The sequence below is a fragment of the Ranitomeya imitator genome, chromosome 2 (genome assembly GCF_032444005.1).
Source record: "Ranitomeya imitator isolate aRanImi1 chromosome 2, aRanImi1.pri, whole genome shotgun sequence".
Lineage (NCBI taxonomy): Eukaryota > Metazoa > Chordata > Amphibia > Anura > Dendrobatidae > Ranitomeya > Ranitomeya imitator.
The window spans coordinates 377,618,296-377,638,897 of record NC_091283.1 but is presented as its reverse complement, the minus strand read 5'-3'; the positions used below and the strand labels follow the sequence as shown (position 1 = coordinate 377,638,897).

General features: G+C 41.5%; 2 protein-coding genes across 3 annotated transcripts in view; one reads left to right on the top strand and one right to left on the bottom strand.

Annotated features, from left to right (window-relative positions):
- Window positions 1-5,881, top strand: part of LOC138664033 (oocyte zinc finger protein XlCOF22-like) — a 34,242-nt gene extending 28,361 nt beyond the window's left edge. For both annotated transcript variants that reach the window (XM_069750446.1, XM_069750445.1), the window contains one exon: window positions 4,489-5,881. In XM_069750446.1, the coding sequence (XP_069606547.1) occupies window positions 4,489-5,519 (1,031 nt within the window). In that variant the 3' untranslated portion in view covers window positions 5,520-5,881. The remainder of the gene's footprint in view (window positions 1-4,488) is intronic.
- LOC138666617 (zinc finger protein 271-like) overlaps window positions 1-20,602 on the bottom strand; it is a 240,808-nt gene that overhangs the window by 204,156 nt on the left and 16,050 nt on the right. The gene's annotated exons all lie outside the window — the stretch shown is intronic.

The window sequence follows — 20,602 nt, the reverse complement described above, 5'->3', positions numbered from 1 at the left end:
GAGTCTCTATTTGTAGCGTTCCAGGGTAGCAGGAAAGGTCATGGGGTGTCCAAAAGTACTATTGCCAGATGGATTAGGGAGGCCATTAGCTTATCCTATGCTGCATGTGGCGTTCCGATCCCTGATGGCATCAAGGCTCACTCCACCAGGGCCGTGGCTACTTCCTGGGCTGAAAAAGCAGAGGTATCGATTGATCAGATATGTAAGGCCGCTACCTGGTCCTCACCGTCTACCTTCTTTAAACACTACCAACTGAATTTATCTTCCTCTACTGACCTTACCTTTGGTAGAAGGGTGCTGCAAGCGGTGGTCCCTCCCTAAGGTGTTCCTTTCTCCAAAAATCTCTCATGTGTGCTGTCATGGGAGATGGGAAAACACCAAAGTTACTTACTGGTAGCCGGTTTTTCCGGAGCCCATGACAGCACCTGTATAGTCCCTCCCTTTTTTCACCCTTTGGTGTGCGCTTTTAGTTGGGTGTTTTTTATTATTATTATAATGTGGTGGTAGATTACCATGTGAACTAACCAAGGGGGCCTCTCATGCTCTGAAATCCAACTGAAGCGAGGGAGAGGTACCGCCCTTTTATTTCAGTAGGTTTCCTGTCCTGACTGGGTGGATCCCCTCTCTCATGTGTGCTGTCATGGGCTCCGGAAAAACCGGCTACCAGTAAGTAACCTTGGTGTTTTGTTGTTATTTTGGGGGTGGCTGTCCTTTTGCTTCTTTTGCTTTCTGTCACTGAGTCGCCCTGAGGGCTAGGGGGTCACTCGGTATCGGGCCCTGCGATTCACAGGGGGATGTCATGGTGGCTGCGAAAAGGTCTTTAAAGGGATAGAGTTTATGTTCGTGACGCCACCTGTGGTATTCGATCAGTGGGGACCGACGCTGCTTTAAGGGATCCGCTGGGGTGATGTTATGGCAGCTAGATGGTATATCTTCCCACAGGTGAAATATATCCCCAGGGCTCCTGGTGTGTAGATGGTGGCATGGTGAGAGGTGCAGAGAAGAATAAGGACACAGGATTGCAGTTTCTTTACCTTTACTGAAGACTTCAGCATCCACAGTCCAGGGCACCAGACCACAGGGCAGGCAGAGAAGTCCGGGCAGTCTAGAGACAAGCAAGTTCCCCTGGGTAAGTCAGGTGGGAGCCTACCACTCTGCGCTTTCTGTCTCTAACTCCCTGCTGCCACTAAGTGTCTCAACAAGGTCTTTCATCATTCTGCTGTCCTAGGACAGGTACCTGTATGGCAGGCAGCTTGGGCCGTGTGAACTGGGGTCTGTTCTTGGTGACTCCAGGCTCCTAGGTGCTGCTGTGCCACAGGTAATTAAGGGCAAAGTCCTTGTAGAACAATACCCTCCGGTTCTGCTCTGTGTTTTATAATCCACAAAAGCCTCGGGTTCCCGGTACCCGGATTCTTGCGCTGATACTCTTCAAAGGCCTGCTCATGGCCTCCTGAAGCTCTCTCCTTCCTCTGTGCTCCACTCCTGTCTGTCCTTGCACACAGACTCCTGCTACAAACTGAGCTGTCTCTGCCTCCAAACCAGGATCTTTATTGAGGGAAGCTGCCCTAAACAGGGCTTGGAGGTCCCCCTCCTGGCCTGGAAGTTGAAGGTGTTGTGTGTGTGTGTGTGTGTGTGTGTGTGTGTGTGTGTGTGTGTGTGTGTGTGTGTGTGTGTAAACCTACCAAAGGAAATCTCACTTGTCTCCAGACATAGCACTATCCTCCCCGTGAGGAAGACAGCACTACTGTGGTACCCAAACTCCTGGGGTGCCACATCACCAACTGCATATCTTTGCTGGTATGCAAGGTGTGGCCTGCTGGCGAGGAGTTGATTTTTTTTCCTTAAGGTGTTATTCTTAGGCTGCCGTCACACTAGCAGTATTTGGTCAGTATTTTACATCAGTATTTGTAAGCCAAAACCAGGAGTGGAACAAATAGAGGAAAATTATAATAGAAACATATGCACCACTTCTGTATTTATCACCCACTCCTGGTTTTGCCTTACAAATACTCATGTAAAATACTGACCAAATACTGCTAGTGTGACGGCAGCCTTAGTGTCATCTTCTTGGTGGCAGCAGACTTCACCCAAGGTTTCCTGTGTCTCCCAGAACGAAGGCTATGAGAAAAAGATTTTATTGTGAGTACGGAAAATCATATTTTAAGCCCATATTGTATTAAGACATCAGTTAAAGTCCTGTGAAGCGCCACGAGCTAAGCTCCCGCCATATGCAGATGAAAGTTGTCTTTGTCACATAGCTGGCATCAGTCTCTATAACCCGAAGTTGGTGCCGAGTTCTGACCACAGCTGTGAACCATTCATGAGCAGCTTGCAATCTGTGATAGAGGCATTTAAATTGAAGTATGCCAGTACTTTTGAGGGACTTATGGGTTACTATGACAGCCGGGAGGGAGTTGAAGCCCCCTGTCGCTGTCATCTTTGTCCTCCTTCCTGTGAAGCTCAGCCATTTTGCTGAGCTCCATAGGAGACCAATCTTTTCACTATATACTGCAATACAGTATCAAATGATTGCAGTTTCAAGTCTCCCATGAAAAATTTTCAATACCTCAACGTCTTCTTTTTTTATTTAATGATTTTATTGTGCATTAAAAATTGTCCAGATAACTTGATTCTCCAGGTCATTACGATTACAGCAGTACCAAACCATATTTTTTTACTTTTTTCCCCTTTAAGTTGTATAAAACTTGTGAAACTTTTTAATACCCATCTACATAGGTAAAGATTCTTTTATATCAGTCAGACTTTTGAATGGCCAAGAGGTAGGTAATGGTAGATATTATTTCTGCTAGTACTGAATTTCACTGAGGATTTTAATTAGTCAAGCAATGACTGATGTATAATTTATGGGTTGGGTTGGTGTATAACTATGGGTTAAACTCGATCGACCTTTTTTTTTTTTTTTTTTTTTAACTTGTATGCACGATGACAGGCCAGTGTTTGTGTCAGGAATGCCACTCACAAAGCACTAGGAGAAAAAGCCTGATATGTTAGATCATTATTAATACATAACAAACCTCATGATGAGCATGAAAGCTGAGTATTACCTTTCTCTAAGGCTGCTGCTCCAACCAGACCACAAGCGGTGACATTCTGAACACCATTCACCTGAGGTCACTGATTGGCTGGAGGAAAAAGACACTGGTGGTTAAGACCTCTGCTGCTGAAATCTCATGCTGCTCCGAACAAGCTGCGGCTGTTAGTCAGACTGGGCTGGGTTGGGTGGTTGAAGTGCTATCAGTCAAGCTGGGTGGACAGAACTTGAGGGATCCATTCTTGTATCAATTTATTTCTGGCTTTTGTCACTATCACACCAGGAAAAAAAAATGGACAGCCAGATAAGCGTGATACTCCGCCTTACCATGTTTTCTTTGTATTCTCATTTCAACATCAAAAAAGAAGTTCAACTTTGAAGAAATGTTGCATTTTTAACACCTCGTGAACTTGTTTCTTGTATAAAATTAGTGCAGTTATGTAAGACATTGTTATTACAAATTAACTGGATATCCTATTTATTATGTAACTTTTCAGTAGTCACAAATTGATGACCACTATTATTGAAGGGTCCTTTACAGCAAGATACGTGGTAACTTGTTCATTCCTGGTGGTCTAACCACTAAGACTTCCACTAAACATGTGAATGGGGCTATGAAAAGTCTCATTAGAATAGAACAGTGACCATGCATACATGGAAGGTGAATGGAAGCTTCACGAACATTTCACTCTAAAATGGCACGTAAAAGGGAAGTCCCATCTCCAAGACCCCATCCCAATATGTAGTAGGTGTAGTAATAACAATATTAGCAAATACCTCCAGTTAGAAAAGTAGTATAGCAGGGCATTGCAAGATCTTAGGTATCCATGATTACGACCACTAAATATAGTAACAGTAAATTAGCTAGTTGGTATTGTTCATACCTATGGATACCTAAGGTTCTACAATACCCTGCACATGAGGAAAAAGACATAGTGAATCAGAAAAACTACACTACATTTCTAATTGGAGGTATTTGCTATTATTATTCTTACAACTACTGCATATTGGGATAGGATCTTGCATATGGGAATACCCTTTTTTAAGTGTCCATTTTTGCGATTTTGAGTTTCATAAGTGGGACTCCCAGCAATCTGCAAGTTATCACTTATACTCTTGTCAAAATGTGATGACCCTATAAGTGAGGTTTTATTCATATGGTTGTTTTTCCTGAAAATCTAGTTTGAGGTTCAAGAATAAATACAATGTTCACAAAAACCATTTCAGAATTACTTGGATAAATTAAACCATTCTAACGTTATTACCGCACACAGTAAAGTGAGATTTATAGTCCAATGGGGATGTATCGTAGAATTATATCGGCCAAATCTTTAGAAGGTTAATATATTAACATTTATATTTTGCCATTTCTAAGATTATTTTTATATAAAAAAATCTAATTAACAAAAATGAATTTAAAAGTATTTTTTTTGTAGTTTTATTTTTAGCAGATAACTATATAAGGAGCTCAGAGGAAAATGAAATTTCTTCAGATCTTAAAGCAAATGATGAAGGTACATCACATGATACATATGAAGAGTATATAATTATACCAGATACACCTCCAGCCCACAGCAAAGATCTACCACCTGATCTATTTCAACAGAGCCTTTCTTATTTATTACAGACTGATAACCAAAATAAAAGTAATAGAAGAGATATTGAACACACAATAACAAACTCAGGGAAGAAGTTATTTTCATGTAGGGAATGCGACAGATGTTTTACTGTAAGATCAAATCTTATTAAACATGAAAGAATTCATACAGGGGAGAGGCCGTTTTCCTGTTCAGAATGTGGCAAATGTTTTAACCAGAAATCAGATCTTAATAGACATCAAAGAATTCACACAGGAGAGAAGCCATTTTCTTGTTCTTACTGTGGGAAATGCTTTACAGATAAATCAAATCTTGGTAAACATGAAAGAAGTCACACAGGAAAGAAGCCATATTCATGTTCAGAATGTGAAAGACGTTTTAGCCAGAAATCAGATCTTGTTAGACATCAGAGAATTCACACAGGGGAGAAGTTGTATTTGTGTTCTGACTGTGGGAAATGTTTCACTTTGAAATCATATCTTGAGGACCATCAAAAAACTCATAAAGCAAAGAAGTCATATTCATGTTCAGAATGTGGGAAATATTTTTCTCGAAAACAGACTTTGGTTAAACATCAGAAGAGTCACTCAAGGGAGAAGCCATACTCATGTTCAGAATGTGGGAAATGTTATAGCATTAAATCAGCTCTTGCTACACATCAAAGAACTCACACAGGGGAGAAGCCATATCCATGTTCAGCATGTGGTAAATGCTTTAAACAGAAATCGGATGTTGTTAGACATCAAAGAACTCATACAGGTGAGAAGCCATTTACATGCCCACAATGTGGGAAATGTTTTTCTCAGAAATCAAACCTTGTGGACCATCAAAGAAACCTACACAGGGGAGAAACCACTATCATCTTCTGAAGGAATGTTGCTTCAAATTAGATATTGTTAATAATGAAGAGTCACACATAGGAAGGAATGATTTTGATTTACAATATGTAAAATATATATATTTTAATTAAGTCAAATGTAATTACTAATGTTTCACTTTTTCTATAGACAAATACGGCAAAGAAAGAAAAACGTAATTTACAGTCAAAGTATAGTCTCGTGTAATATATAACATAGAAATTTAAAGTACTGAATGATAGAATATAAAAAAAAGTACGCAGGAGTCATATACTGTATCTAAACATCAACCATGTAAATATCAACCATAGAGAATATTTTATATTAAGATCAATATATACTTTCCTAATAAATCGTTTCCTTTAAATCTTCAACTTGTGTACGGGCATTTAATTTTCTTTTAAGACTTAATGAGTTGACAGATACCAGGAAGACATTTTGTGAAAGGAGAATTGCAATATATATGCCAGACTTTATGTTGAGGCATAAAAATTCAAAAGCAACTTTGTAACTGAATGCCTTCAGAGAGACTTACCTAAATGAAAGCCATTGCATTTCCTACAATTTTCAGCATCTTTTTTCAACAGTTAAAGAAATGTAAAGTACGAATGTTTTCATTTTAAATATATATATTATATAAATATGTTTTAATGGTATCCAATATGAAAAATGATTTGAAAAGTTTTAACCCCTTTGTGACATCCGATGTACTATACCGTCCATGTGGGCTCAGCCAGTATGACCATGGACAGGATAGTACGTCTAAGCCGATCGGCCGTGCTCATAAATGAGGTATCACTGTAATCGTACTGACCGGAAGAATAAAACTGCCTTATCACTCTTACCACACATGGAACGGTAAAAACGCCCCACCCAAAAGAAATTCATGAATTGCTGGTTTTTGTTCATTCTGCCTTCCAAAAATCATAATAAAAAGCGATCAAAATATGTCATGTGCCCGAAAATGATACCAATAAAAACGCCAACTCGTCTTGCAAAAAACAAGACCTCACATGACTCTGTGGGCCAAAATATGGAAAAATTATAGCTCTCAAAATGTAGTGATGCAAAAGCTATTTTTTTGCAATAAAAAGCGTCTTTTAGCGTGTGACAGCTGGCAAACATAAAAATCTATGTTATAGAGCAATCTCTAGCACTCAATAGACGAAAAGAAAGAAAATTTTTCATGCAAAAAAAGAAATGTTTATTATCCTGGGAATTCACAGCCAACCAAGGAATGCAACAGAAAACTATTCCACCCCAATGTTTTGGCCCATATGGCCTTTTTTAAGGGTTCATTCTACATGATAAAGATGAAACATATACATAAATGTCACACAATAAAAATAAAATAGATACATATCACAGAAAAATCCTAATACAAGCAAACAATCATTGTATATTTTTATAAATTTTATAAACATAAAAACCCGCTATAAATAGTAAATCAAACCCTCCTTTATCAACCCCTTAGTTAGGGAAAATAATAAAATAAAAAAAATTTATTTCCATTTTCCCGTTCGGGTTGGGGCTAAAGTTAGGGTTAGGGTTGGGGCTAAAGTTGGGGTTAGGGTTATGGTTAGGGGTGTGTTGGGGTTAAGGTTGGAGTTAGAATTGGGGGCTTCCACTGTTTAGGCACATCAGGGGCTCTCCAAACGCGACATGGCATCCAATCTCAATTCCAGCCAATTCTGCGATGAAAAAGTCAAAATAAAAAATATTGAAATACTTACCCTCGTACGCGCCCTGGTTGTCACCGCTGCAACCGCCATGCTTCCGTTCCTAAGAATGAGCGCGTTAAGGACTTTCGATGACGTCGCGGCTTGTGATTGGTCGCTGAGCGGTCATGTGACCACTCACGCGACCAATCACAAGCCGCGACGTCGTCGAAGGTCATTAACGCGCTCATTCCCTCCCACGGGATGACGTCGCAGCTTGTGATTGGTCACGTGAGCGGTCACATGACCGCTCAGTGACCAATCACAAGCCGCGACGTCATCGAAGGTCCTTAACGCGCTCATTCTTAGAAAGGGAAGCATGGCGGTTGCAGCGGTGACAACCAGGGCGCGTCCGAGGGTAAGTATATCAATATTTTTTATTTTTATTCTTTATTTTACACATGAATATGGATCCCAGGGCCTGAAGGAGAGTTTCCTCTCCTTCAGACCCTGGGAACCATAGAGGATACCTTCCGATATTTGTGTCCCATTGACTTGTATTGGTATCGGATATCGGTATCGGCGATATCCGATATTTTTCGGATATCGGCCGATACCATCCGATACCGATACTTTCAAATATCGGACGGTATCGCTCAACACTACTGGTCAACTTTTAACCCTTATAACTTCCTAATAAAATTGTGCTGATATAAAGTAGACGTAGGAAATGTATTTCATAACTATTTTGTGTAACATATTTCTCTGTTTTAAGGGCCTGAAAATTCAAAGTTTGAAAATTGCAAAATTTTCCAAATTTTTTGCCAAATTTCCATTTTTTACACAAATAAACGCAAGTTATATCAAATAAATTTTACCACTAACATGAAGTACAATATGTCACTAGAAAATCTCAGAATTGCTAAGATCTGTTGAAGCGTTCCGGAGTTTTTACCTCATAAAGGGACAGTGGTCAGAATTGTAAAAATTGGCTCCGACATTAACGTGCAAACCACCCTCGGGGGTAAAGGGGTTAACCACTAGGGGTATCAACTGCTGTAATTTGCCATGAAAACCTAGTGAGCTGTCAACTCGCATTATGACTGCTGTAAATGTGGGTGGGGTCTGCTCACATGTGTTTGTCTCCTCTTCTGGGCCTTTGCAAAAGTATAAGAGAGGATAAAGTTTAGGATCACTGTGCAGAGCCATTACTAGTGACTGCAATGTAATACTGAAATGTAAACCGTATCACCAGGTACGGACTGGGGCTGAAATTCAGTCCTGGCATTTGAAATCAAACAGGCAGATGGGATATATTACTAATATTACCCTGTATGGAGGAAAGGAAGATTTTCTACAAGACCAATATTTGTAATGCTACCCGTGGCCTGCTGGGGTAAGTGACAGAGTCAGCCACTTTGTGCTCCATCATAACTCTTTACAATATGGGTATCTTGAGAACACCGATTCTGTTAACAATGTAGCAGACAAGGCAGCCCATGACCAGACAGGCCCTTCTGGCATTTGCCAGAATTGCCACATGACCAGTCCGCACTGCTTGTCACCAAGGACATATGGCAGCGTAGATTCTGTTAGTTGGTGATGCTTGCCTTATTATGAATGAGGATTACATACACGGACTTTATCCCACTCTGGAATTAAATTCTTGGCCTGTATCACACACTGGAATTGGATTGTTCTCACCCCTGGAAGAAGTCTCAACAGTGCACAATTCCCTCACCGCTCAGAGTAGTGCCGCGGCATGGACATCCCCAGCGGTGAGACAAGCAAGGTTGCCTATCACCACTCACCGCATCACTGACCTCCGCTCCCTGCATCCTGGCATTTCCAGCCACCGCTAATGCTGAATAATGTGAGCAGCGACAGTGGGAAATTGCAGAGCAGCAGTGAGCCACAACAAAATGGCGCCAAGCCCACTCCCACAGCTGACAACTGGACAGCTCAGGGGAGTGCTTGGTTTACAAGCTCGGACTGGCCCATAGGGCAACAGGGGAATCCCCCAATGGGCCCCTGTGTGCCCCTGTGCAGATCTTGGCCCCCAAACCCACTGTATGGGCAGTACATGGCATCATTCACTTGATTCACTCTGTACAGAAAAAAGCAGCATCTCATCATTCATTGACCAAACTACCCAGTTTATTATTTCATAGAGATATAGGGAAGTTTGTGAACGAGGGTAGTGTAATATTTGTATGCAGGTGAAAAGTGGGCCCCCCCAAAGTCAATGTTACTGGTGGGCTCTTGGCAACCCAGTCCGATACTGTCTGTAGGCATCCATAGTGTGGTCACAGACTGCAGTTTCATATGCACAGGGCCTTTTGAGGTTTGTAAGAGTCGTGCTCAGACATTTACACACCAGCAAATAAAAGTGGCACACCCCAGCGGTTGCAGAAATTAAATTAACTGTAAAAACACAATATTTAATTTTGGATTAAAATAATTGACAATATAATTATTAGTACAAACATAAAAAAGCACCTTCTCTTTAATAAGAAAAAAAAAGTCTAAGATTTTTACTCATTTGTTTGGTTCCCCACAGTTCTCCACTCCTAATGCTACAATTTTGTTCTCCATGACTTAAAGAGTGAATACATCTGAAATTGTAGTTTATCATCCCATATTAGTAAAAATAAAAAAAATAGTGGAATTTTTTGTTGGGTAAAAGAAATCATTTTACAATTTTTTTTTTCGAGAATGAGTCAACAGAGAAGCCAGGAAGTAGTTTAAAGGGAATGTTTCAGGTCTTCTAATGTTATTAAACTGCAGATATAAGAGTTATTCTGCACTGATGCCCTTCCAAATCGGCTGTCCGTCAAAGTGCCAGGGCATGCTTATAGCCGCCGCTCACAATGCTGAGTAATGACTGTAGCCGGTATGATTGAAAGCCGGACACCTGCAGGTTAATAGCGTTATCTGACCTGAGAGGTACCCATTAAGATAGTATAAAGCAACTAGATGGAGGTCTGATGCTATCCCATCAGGAGGGCGGTAATGTCATGATGGGGGCAGGCTTTGCAGCGTTGAGAATCTCTCCACCCCATGTGATCACCCACTTATCCACTCTCTCTTTCCCCATGTGTGACTTCTCCAGTCTGTGCTCTCTTCTTTGACCTGTCTACCCCATGTGCTATCCCCCTAGTTTGCGGTCTCTCTCCTTCCTGTGCTGTGTTCTCCACTCAAAGACAATACTGACATTACAGCAGGTGATCGCAGAGGATACATTTTGTGAGGTAAAATATTGTTTAAAAACAGTCAGTGAAATGTTTTACCTGACAAAAGAAATCCTCTGTGATCCCCTTCTTAAATGTCAGTATTGTCTTTTGCTTCCTCCCCTGCCCAGGAGATGTGGTATGCTCTGTACACGGTCAGACACAGACAATTTTTAAAATGAACTTTCGTTCATGGGAAAACCCCTTTAATGTGACCGGCTTCCCCTGCCTGTAGACACGTCGCGCATCTGCCGCCGAGATCAGCCGAATGATTCACTGCACCTGCGCGGAATTCACGCCATCTTTGTGTAGACATATAGCGGCGGTCACATTAAAACTGCGCATGCGTTCCTCCTGTTCAAAGATGGCGGCAGTCAGTGAATCACTCGGCTGATCCCGGTGGTGCCGTGTTCGCGACGGTGTTCCGCTGGTGGTACCACACAAGAGGCTGCGTACGGCGTGTGTGTGTAATTATGTTGAAAACAGGTTTTTTAATAGGTTAATTATTTTATAAAATAAAACTTAGAAAAAAAATCCACACAAATAGAAAGACACTCCATTAAAAACCCTATAATAAAGACAGTGTGATCACATAGGTAGATCCCACAATGGCACCATATAATATCAATAAGCACATTTTAAATTTTAAGTTAAGAAATTAAGTTACAATAATGGACAATACACACAAAAAAATAATTATGATGCAGGAATTAAGAAGTACATCAGTATTAGATGTCCACCCGTCATCTAAAGTGGCTCTGCTTGATAAGTGCATCATAGCTGAAAGAACTTGGATGTCACGACTTTGTTGTTCAGTGTCCCAGGACCAGGTACTCCTTCCATGTTCCTAATGCTAGGGGGTGCCCTAGCTCACCCTGTTCCCTGGCTTCTGATGGTGAAGATGACGGGGCCACGTACCCTTGCCCCACCCAGGGAAGAAGGGAGCAGTAGTGTATTGTAATACACTAAGCAGACTAACAAAGTAATGTGAACAGGGGTAATGAAAAATACCAAACATACAAATACACACACATAAACAGAGGTATTCACCATAGAGTGGAGGATGGTGTTAAAACCAAAGTAGGAGAAGAAATGGAATTATCACACACTCAAAGCCTAGCAACAGTCCCAGATAAATCCACAAAATGTCTTCAATAATAACCAGCAACAACCTCCAGCCATGCAGCAAAAGCTACCTCTGACAATGAGTGCTAGGGCCCATAATATATAGGAGATGGGAGTGGCTAACAGGACACAGCTGAAAGTCTTAATGCAAGAAAGCTTCCTGGAGTTCTCAACTGAGCTGATTAACCCCTACACTGCTAAAAGAAACTTACAGAATTTCATATGAAGGTGATTTTAATTTTAAAACTACTACCTGCCTGATAAATGCCTTTCGTGGACAAACCTTCATGGAATCCTCAAGAAAACATTATGCTTAATGAACCACACTCCTCATTGGGAAACTAATAGCTTTTAACTAAAATAGGTTATAGGCCATAAAGTGCTTGGGAAGTAATCTCAAATGATTCGACTCTCTAAAGAGTTCAAACACTACCAAAAAAACTGAGCCAGATTATAAGCGTATACATGCAACACATAGGAGCATGTTCATTGTAATTGTGATTTGGGTGATAGAATCCACAGTCAAAATATGTTCAGCCATTGGTAAAATAGGAACAGAAAGAGTACTATAAATAAATGAAGAAATGTCCCTCACCATAATATTATACAGGAATATACACCGCAATCAACAGCAATTACCTATGAAATATTATGTAATAAAGACACAAAAATTTGCCCTCCACTTCAATTCTGAAAAATTCACTGACCCCACGTGAATATCTCAAATCAGTAAAGTGATAACTATGGCTGAACCAAGATCTGGAAACTAGCGAAGTCTTGTCTTTATCTATGGGCGCAGTCAGACGGCCTTGTAAATTCCAAGATCAGATCGCAATGCTCGTACAGGCCGGTGAGTTTACCTAGGTGAGTGTGACAGCTTCATATTTTTTTATGCAGCTATCGCGAGGAGAGTCGGCCAGTCCGAGCATTGCATCACGATCTCAGTCCGATCCACCCAGCCAGTCCAAGCGTTACCCAATGTTCACTGGACTCCCATCCAGCGGTCACAGATTACTGTCATGGCCGATTGACCAGATCTTGCACAAACTAATAGTGGGGACTAAAAGTAGTTGGCAAATTGAACAATTAAAAGTTAAAATTGCAATGTGGTTGTAAAAATAAGCATTTTGACAGTTTAATTATTTTTAAAAAGTTCTCTCCATTCCCAGGAAAGGAGAAATTTTAAATTTAATAGTTTACGTCTCACTGCCTAGGTTACCAGCCACCTCAAAGGTGGCAGTTTCCTAAGGAGCACGTACAGGTTACAAGTGCTGCTCTGTAGCTGGATGGATGCAGCCAGCCCCATTGTCCCTGTGCTTCTCCCACGCTGCAGAGCCAAAGCTGCCTCTGATGGCAGCATGGGAGAGGGCACAGTTCAGATCAGCTTTACATGCCATGCTGCTAGTCTAAACCGTCAATCTTCAGGAGCCCATCACACCATGGCATCCATGAAGCTGGGAGACAGAGGAGTGGGACACTCCTGACCGAAGATGAGCACACTCCTTTAAGGGGAATCTGTCAGCACATAATAGCTGTTTAAAGCAAGCAAAGGCTTTGGGTGCACACTTTGAGTGACAGAGCCATTGTTACCGGATTAAGGGGACAGAAAGGAGCCAGAAGACCGCAGCATCTGATTGCTCCTACTCCTGCGCTGAATAGAAACACTTCACCTTTTTAAACTGTGTAAATTTGTTTCGGCAGTACAGGGGTTAATCTGCCATGTTGAAAGCTCCTGGAGCTAAAGCTCTCAGCTAAGCACCGTTAACCACTCCTATCTTCTATATAATCTGGGTCCTGACTGACACGCATCGTCAGAGCTAGCTTATGCTGCATATCTGGGAGGATAGTAGTTGGTGGTTATAAGAGTAGGCATTTTGGTGGCATTTTATCTGTGACTGTTGCTTGGATTTGTGAGTGTGATAATTCCCTTTCTTCTCCTACTTTGGTTTTACCCCATCCTCCACCCCCCAGTGCATTCCTCTGTTGTATGTGAGTGTTTATTTGTATGCCTGATATTTTCCATTTCCTGTTCCTGTTACCTTGTTCGTCTGGTTGGTGTACTATAGTGCACTACAACTCCCATCTTCCCTGTGTGGGGGAAGGGTACAGACGGAATGCGGATTCAGGAGATAAGGGAATGTACGTGGCCCTGGCCTCTTGCCCTTCGGAAATATCCAGGGGAAAAGGGGGAGCTAGGGTGCCCCTTAACGTTAGAGACAGGGAAAGAGCCCTTGGTCTCGGGTTATCAGACAAGAGTCATGACAGCCATGCAGTACACCTTGTCACCTACTTGTTTTGAATCTATCTCTGTCCCCATCTTTTTTGATTGGAGCCAGAAGAGGTCGATGATAGATTTAAAACAAATGAGAAAGTGCATTTAAAGGGAATCTGTCAGCAGTTTTTTTTCTAATTAATTTCAAAGCAGCATAATGTAGAGCAAGTGAGCCTGATTCCAAGGATGTAGCACTTATTAGGCTGTGTGTAGTAGTTTTAATACAATCATTATTTTACCAGCAGATTAGCACTGCAGGACTATGTCTCACATGCAGAGCAGTCAGGCTAATCTCACCCTCATCTTTGATTGGCATCTTTCTGACAATGTACACATACAGCTACCAATCAGGTGTGTGGGTGTGGTTACACACAGCTCAGCATTATGACCACTTCTACGTCTACAACAGAACAAACCAGGGATTCCATCAAAACTAGACCAAGCAACCCAGTATGTGATACATCGCTAGAATCAGAATTTCTTGCCCTGAGTCATACTGCTCTCAGATGACATAGCAAAAACCTGCTAACATATTCCCTTTAACTGTTCAGTCATGCTAATAGTGTACTGAGAGCTTGTGCTTTATTTGAACAGTCATTGTAATCACTGCATACTTGCCAATTTCCTAATACTAATTAGCCAGATATATTTTGCAAACATCTGCTGCATCCACATTCAACACAATTGCTAAAGAAATTTGCACGACGTCACATTAATCTAAACAGCACTAACAAAATTCATATTTAAATGTATGGAATCAATTTGTCAGGTGGCGAGTGTGAACCGTTTGCATCTTTAAATCCATTGGTCATAACTTTTGAACGGAAGGGCAAAAAAGTAGAAAAAAAAACTTTTCCAAAATCAGTGGAGCAGCAGCAATTGCAGGAGGTACTCAGTTTAATTTACAAAAAAAAAACACCACACACAAAACAATGAAAGGATCTCCGTAACCTCTTGTGTGGCCATTTTCTGCGACCTTTTTCATTTTTTGAGTCAATGCAGCAGTGTGAGGACTTGTCCAATTGCTCATATGAAATATTGTAATGCTACAAATATTGTAATGCTACAAAATTGCAGCATATAGTAAAAATCACAGTCTCCTATGAATGCCAGCCACAGCCTAGTCATCAGAGGAGTACCGTCATGGCAAAGAAACAGTAGTTGGACCCTGTGATTGCGTCACAGGGAACATTGCGACCCCTATTTCATGCGCATTAAATGCCACTGTCAGAAATTGACAGTAGCATGTAAGGCGTTAACAGCAGCTCAGCTCTGCTGATAGAGGCATATGATGGCAACACATGATGGCAATTGCCTTCAATTGTGATATGTAACACAAAAAATATAGAGGATAAGCGGCACACCACTGATGAAAAAAACTTGATTCTGGCATAGCAAGCCATATTAAAAACATGAAAAGCCTTACGAGTTTCAGGTCCATGCAGCACCCTTAGGCCGGGATCGCACATATGCGAGATACGGCCGAGTCTCGCAGGTGAAATCCCTCCTCTGGCGCTTGATTTGGGTTTTAAGTAATTTCCTTATATCCCAACAGGGCCGGCACATCAGGCTTTTTTCAGACAACCAGGTAGCTGTAGCCTACATTAACCATCAAGGGGGTACTTTGCTTTGTTTGTTAATGGAAGTCGCAGATTGTATCTTTCAGATAGACGAAGCTCATCTACTATCACTTACAGCTCTTCATATAAAAGGAAAGCACAATATCATGGCTAACTACCTAAGCTGCAACAAACTCAAACAAGGAGATTGGGCGCTCAATCAGACCGTCTACAATCAGATCATGCAATTGTTGGGGTCCCCAGACATAGCCCTTTTTGCCAACCGAGAAAACAGAAAGCTACATCAGTTTTGCTCCTTAAACCCCAGAGAGAATACATATGCAGTGGACGCTCTCCTAATCTCATGGCACTTCAATGTCACTTGTGCCTTTCCCCCACTAAACTTAATTTCGATAGTTCTAAGGAAGGTACGGGAAGACAGGGCCTGGGTAATCCTAGTAGCCCCATTCTGGCCCAGAAGACCATGGTTTCCTTGGGTGAGGAAGATGTCCATTTCCCTTGGATTCTTCCAGAAATACCAGATCTCCTCTCCCAGGGTCCGATTCTCCATCCACGAGTGTCCAATTTACATCTAGCAGCGTGGAATTTGAAAGGACATTACTAAGGGGGAAAGGGTTTTCTCAAGATCTGGTAAATACATTACTAAAGAGCAGAAAAGTTTCTACAACTAATATTTATGTCAGAATTTGGAAAAAATTCTTGGCAGTCTCGGGAGCAGAAATTGGCCAAAAGGTCTGTATTAACCAAGTTTTGGAATTTTTGCAGAGAGGGTTAAAAATGGGTCTAGTCACCAGCACTCTCAGGGTTCAAGTGTCAGCTCTAGGGGCACTATACAATAGTAATTTAGCCAGCAATAGCCAGGTTCTTTAAGGCAGCAACCAGGTCCAGGCCAATTAAACAAAAATTAGTTCCATGGGATCTAAACCTTGTGCGCTCAGCTTTAACGGAAGCTTTGTTTGAGCCTATTGACTATTGAGGGCGGATCCCCTCTCTCTCGTGGTGTTGTCATGGCTCCTGAAAAACACAGCTACTGGTAAATAGCTTCCATATTTTTGTGTACTTGCAGAAGAAGAAGACCATAAAATAACATCAGGTATATTGGTTCTTTTTCTCATGAGGGATGGCTCCTGATTAACTATTATATAAGCGGTACGGGCACTGGTGACAACAGATCACAATCTAAAAGTAGGTCTCAGAACAAGGACACATTCTGTGTTGAATTGTCCGCGGATGGATTGGAGTCCTGTAAGCACCTGGTTAGATCATGGACAGATAGCCTGTGTGTTGGAAGTGCCTGTGACTGGTCTTCCTGGAAGCGCATGGAAAGGCTGCATCTACAGAGCCTGGGATGCTTTCTGTGTGGGGGGAAGCTACAGTTCCTTCGGTGGGTCTGGACTGACTAAGATATGCCGCCAGGCAAGTTGGTGATCCCTGTGAGGCAGCTTACCCGGAAGAGACGACTGACAAGGAGTCAGCAGGTAGAGCAGGAGCTCCCGTAAGGTACCATTGACTGTTGGTGCTTGTGATGTTCCATGAACTGTGTGGTCTCCCACGGTGACTGAACAGAGTGAGGCTCGGCGTGTTTAGAGACCGCGACCCAGTGTCATATGCGCTGTATGTAACTTGGGACATTGGTGAAGTGTACAGCGTACAGACACCTATGGTAACTGGGCGAAGTGAGAGGCCCAGCATGTTTAGTGTCTGAGACAAAGCCGTATATGAAGTGTACAAGATAAAGCTGCAAGTTAACATCACCAGTTGGTGCCTATTGTGTTCTATGGAATGTATAATATGAACTTCATAACCCGGTTTGTGACACTTTAATAAACCGTATGGACTGTTTTGTGTTCAAAAATCGTGCCTGGCTACGTTATTCCCGTGCCAAGCGAGTGTCCCCCAATACACTTAGTGAGAGCAATCTTACAATCCTAAGACAAGATAAAGTAGTGGCCCTACCATTGATCTCTTAAATGCTTTATTCATACTGGAACAAGGATACAGAGCTAAACAGGCTACGGCCGTTTCATGCTTATGGCGCTCCTTCTAGGCTTCTCATTGATACTCAAGAAAAAAAAAAAAATAGTAGAGCTGAAAAAGTTACATGTACGGTAATCTAAAATAAAGCCTTGAGCAGAAGACAAGTTCCAAAACTTACCATTGAGGCCTGGCAGAAGCCCAATAAAGTGAAATAGCGATATTCTCTTTATCTGTAACCTTGATACAGCATGGATTAATAAAGTATTTTAAAAAATCATCAATGTTGAGTAATGCTACTTTATCTTCTTTTCTGTTACAGAAGACTTTTTAATCTCTCTTACTCCATTTTTTGTGAACTGGGCTTCACAGGACAACCAACATGACAGCCATAATGGCCTTCAGCATCCTCTCCTTCCCCTATATTTTAGGGTTAGATTGAGTTCATGCACTCTACTCATATTTTGCCTTGCTTCAAAAAGGTGGAGAGTTCAGCAATGTAAAAATATATAAAGCATCCCCGGACTTGCCACCTTTTTGATGTATTTGGTGAAGCGGTGTCTGGCCAACAGACCTAACTAGGATTTCTAGTGAGCCATAAATTTGGGAGCTGACTCGCCCTATTTCTTTTCTTTACCATATTTTTCATATGCATTGTGCCTTAGGTGTGCTTGTGGGCTGACAAAGAAACTGTTATCGAGCAGTTAAAAAATTACACTGGGTATCCTTGTATGGCAGGTGACAAGATTAGGAGCCGAGCCTGCACCATATCCTACAGATCGAGCCTGCACCATATCCTGCAGATTCTAGCTATGTTACATAGCCAGCATTTGGCTGTACCTGTAACTTTCACCTCTGATGACTGATGTTAACTTCTTAAATGCCGCTATTAATCTTTGAAAGCAGCATTTCAGACGCAATGGTCAAGTGGGGGTGGCACAATGTTCCATGTGCCAGAGTGATATGAATGTAAGTGTGTGGGAGAGGCAATAGGGAAGGAAGATTGTTAAGATGGCAAAACTTTGTGGGTGTTATTACAATCAATGTATATTGGTCCTGCTTGAATTAATAGAGAATGTTTATCTCTTACCGGGGTTCGCTATTAGATAATCTGAGGCTGGACTAGTCTGGAAGAAACAACACCTTGAAGGACTAGTCCTGGCACATTTACATTTTAAAAGCTGCAGAATTAAACTTAAAACACGGAAATGTTACATTAGAGGCTTTATTATGATGCTGCTCTCATCGTATATATATCTATAATGGCGGTTTCCAACAGTTAAAGGCCCCGAAAGGTTTTAATATATCTCTATTCTACGAGTGCCCAATAGAGACTAACAGTTGTGCTCAAAAATTTACATACCCCGGCAGAATTTTGCTTTATGGGCCTTTTTCCAGAGAATATGAATGATAACACCAAAACTTTATCTCCATTCATGGTTAGTGATTGGGTGAAGCCATTTATTGACAAACTACTGTGTTTTCTCTTTTTAAATCATAATGACAACCCAACACATCCAAATGACCCTGATCAAAAGTTCACATACCCCATTTCTTAATACCGTGTATTGCCCCCTCTAACATCAATGACAGCTTGAAGTCTTTTGAGGTAGTTGTGGATGAGGTTCTTTATTTTCTCCGATGGTAAAGCTGCCCATTCTTCTTGGCAAAAAGCCTCCAGTTCCTGTAAATTCCTGGGCTGTCTTTTTTAATCAGATACATTTTTATTAAGGAAAATCAATGATAACAAATGACATCAAGCTGTTATTCACAGATAATCATATATTTTATGAACATAACTCCCTCCCCCTTTTCCCTCATCCCCCCCCTTCGAGACCCCTTTAATGCTTTCCCAAATTCCCATCCGATATTCCTTCCCCAATTCAAATACAATTGTATAGTATGAACATCATCTATAACATTATGCATCCTCCCCACAATTCTAATTCCATTCTATCCATGGCTGCCAAATCTTTTGAAATACATCTAGTTTATTTCTCTTAGTATAGATACTTTTTCCAATAAAATTATATGGTCCACCTGCGTAAGAGTCTCGTCTAGTTGGAGGCTCCTCCCTGATCCAGAACCGAGCTATCAATTTCCTTGCTATGAATAACAGTCTAGCAATCGCCAGTTTAACCATAGATACCACTGCTATTTCTTCCACATAGCCTAATATACAGACCAAAGGGTCTCTGGGAATGACACACCTATTTACCAATTCAATCAGATTCAATACAACTGTCCAGAAGGCGGACAATCTAGGGCAGTGCCATGTTCCTGCGAAAATCATGGACACTCGGAATCAGACCTCAAACCCATCTTGAACAGTCTATCGGGAGTTCTGTAAGCTCTATGAATCACATATAATTGAGACATCCTCCCAGGTTCGCTCATAGAGATCTTAGGCACATATTCTAAAATAGATTCCCATCTATCATCATTTATCTCTCCCAATTCAGCTTCCCATTTCACTCTAGACTTGATGGGATGTTTGGCTAGAAAGGTGAATAATAAATCTCTATACACTTCTGAAATTGCCCCCCTTGTCCCGCTGTTCTCCAAAATGGAAGCCAGCATGATATCAATCTGGATCTCAATAAGTTTTCTCCGACATTGCGACCGATACGCATGCTGAATTCTTTTATAATGATATAAATTTAAATGTGATAACTGGAATTCTGTTTGTAACTCCACAAATGACTTAAGTCCCCCTTGACCCAGTAGCTGACCCATCTTTCTAATTCCTGCCTCTCACCATTGCCCATATCCTTCCATTTGCTTAAATTCTTGTAAGTTTATATTATCCCATATAGGTGAGTATTTGGTAAGGCCTGTGACACCCCTAATCTGTTTAACTTTTTCCCATACCTTATGAATTAGGAGAACAGTAGGAAACCGAGAACCCAGTTTTCAAAAATTGCCCCCCTTCCAAACTCTCACCCAGAGGCCATTTTCCCATCAAATATCTCAAACTACTGGGCGATTGCCCCTTTCCCATCTCCTCCCCCCATCCTTCAATATGCTGGCATTGTGCTGATAAAAAATATACCCAAGGGTTAGGGAGCGCCAAGCCCCCTTCCGCCTTTGGCCTCTGCAAAGTTTCTTGTTTAAACCTTGGGTTTTTCCCCCCCCCCATATTAGTTCGCCAAACAGCGATTTGATTTTATGGAACCTACTCTGCGGAATCCAAATTGGAGAATTATGCAGTACATATAACAACTGTGGCATCACAATCATCTTCAAAAGGTTCACT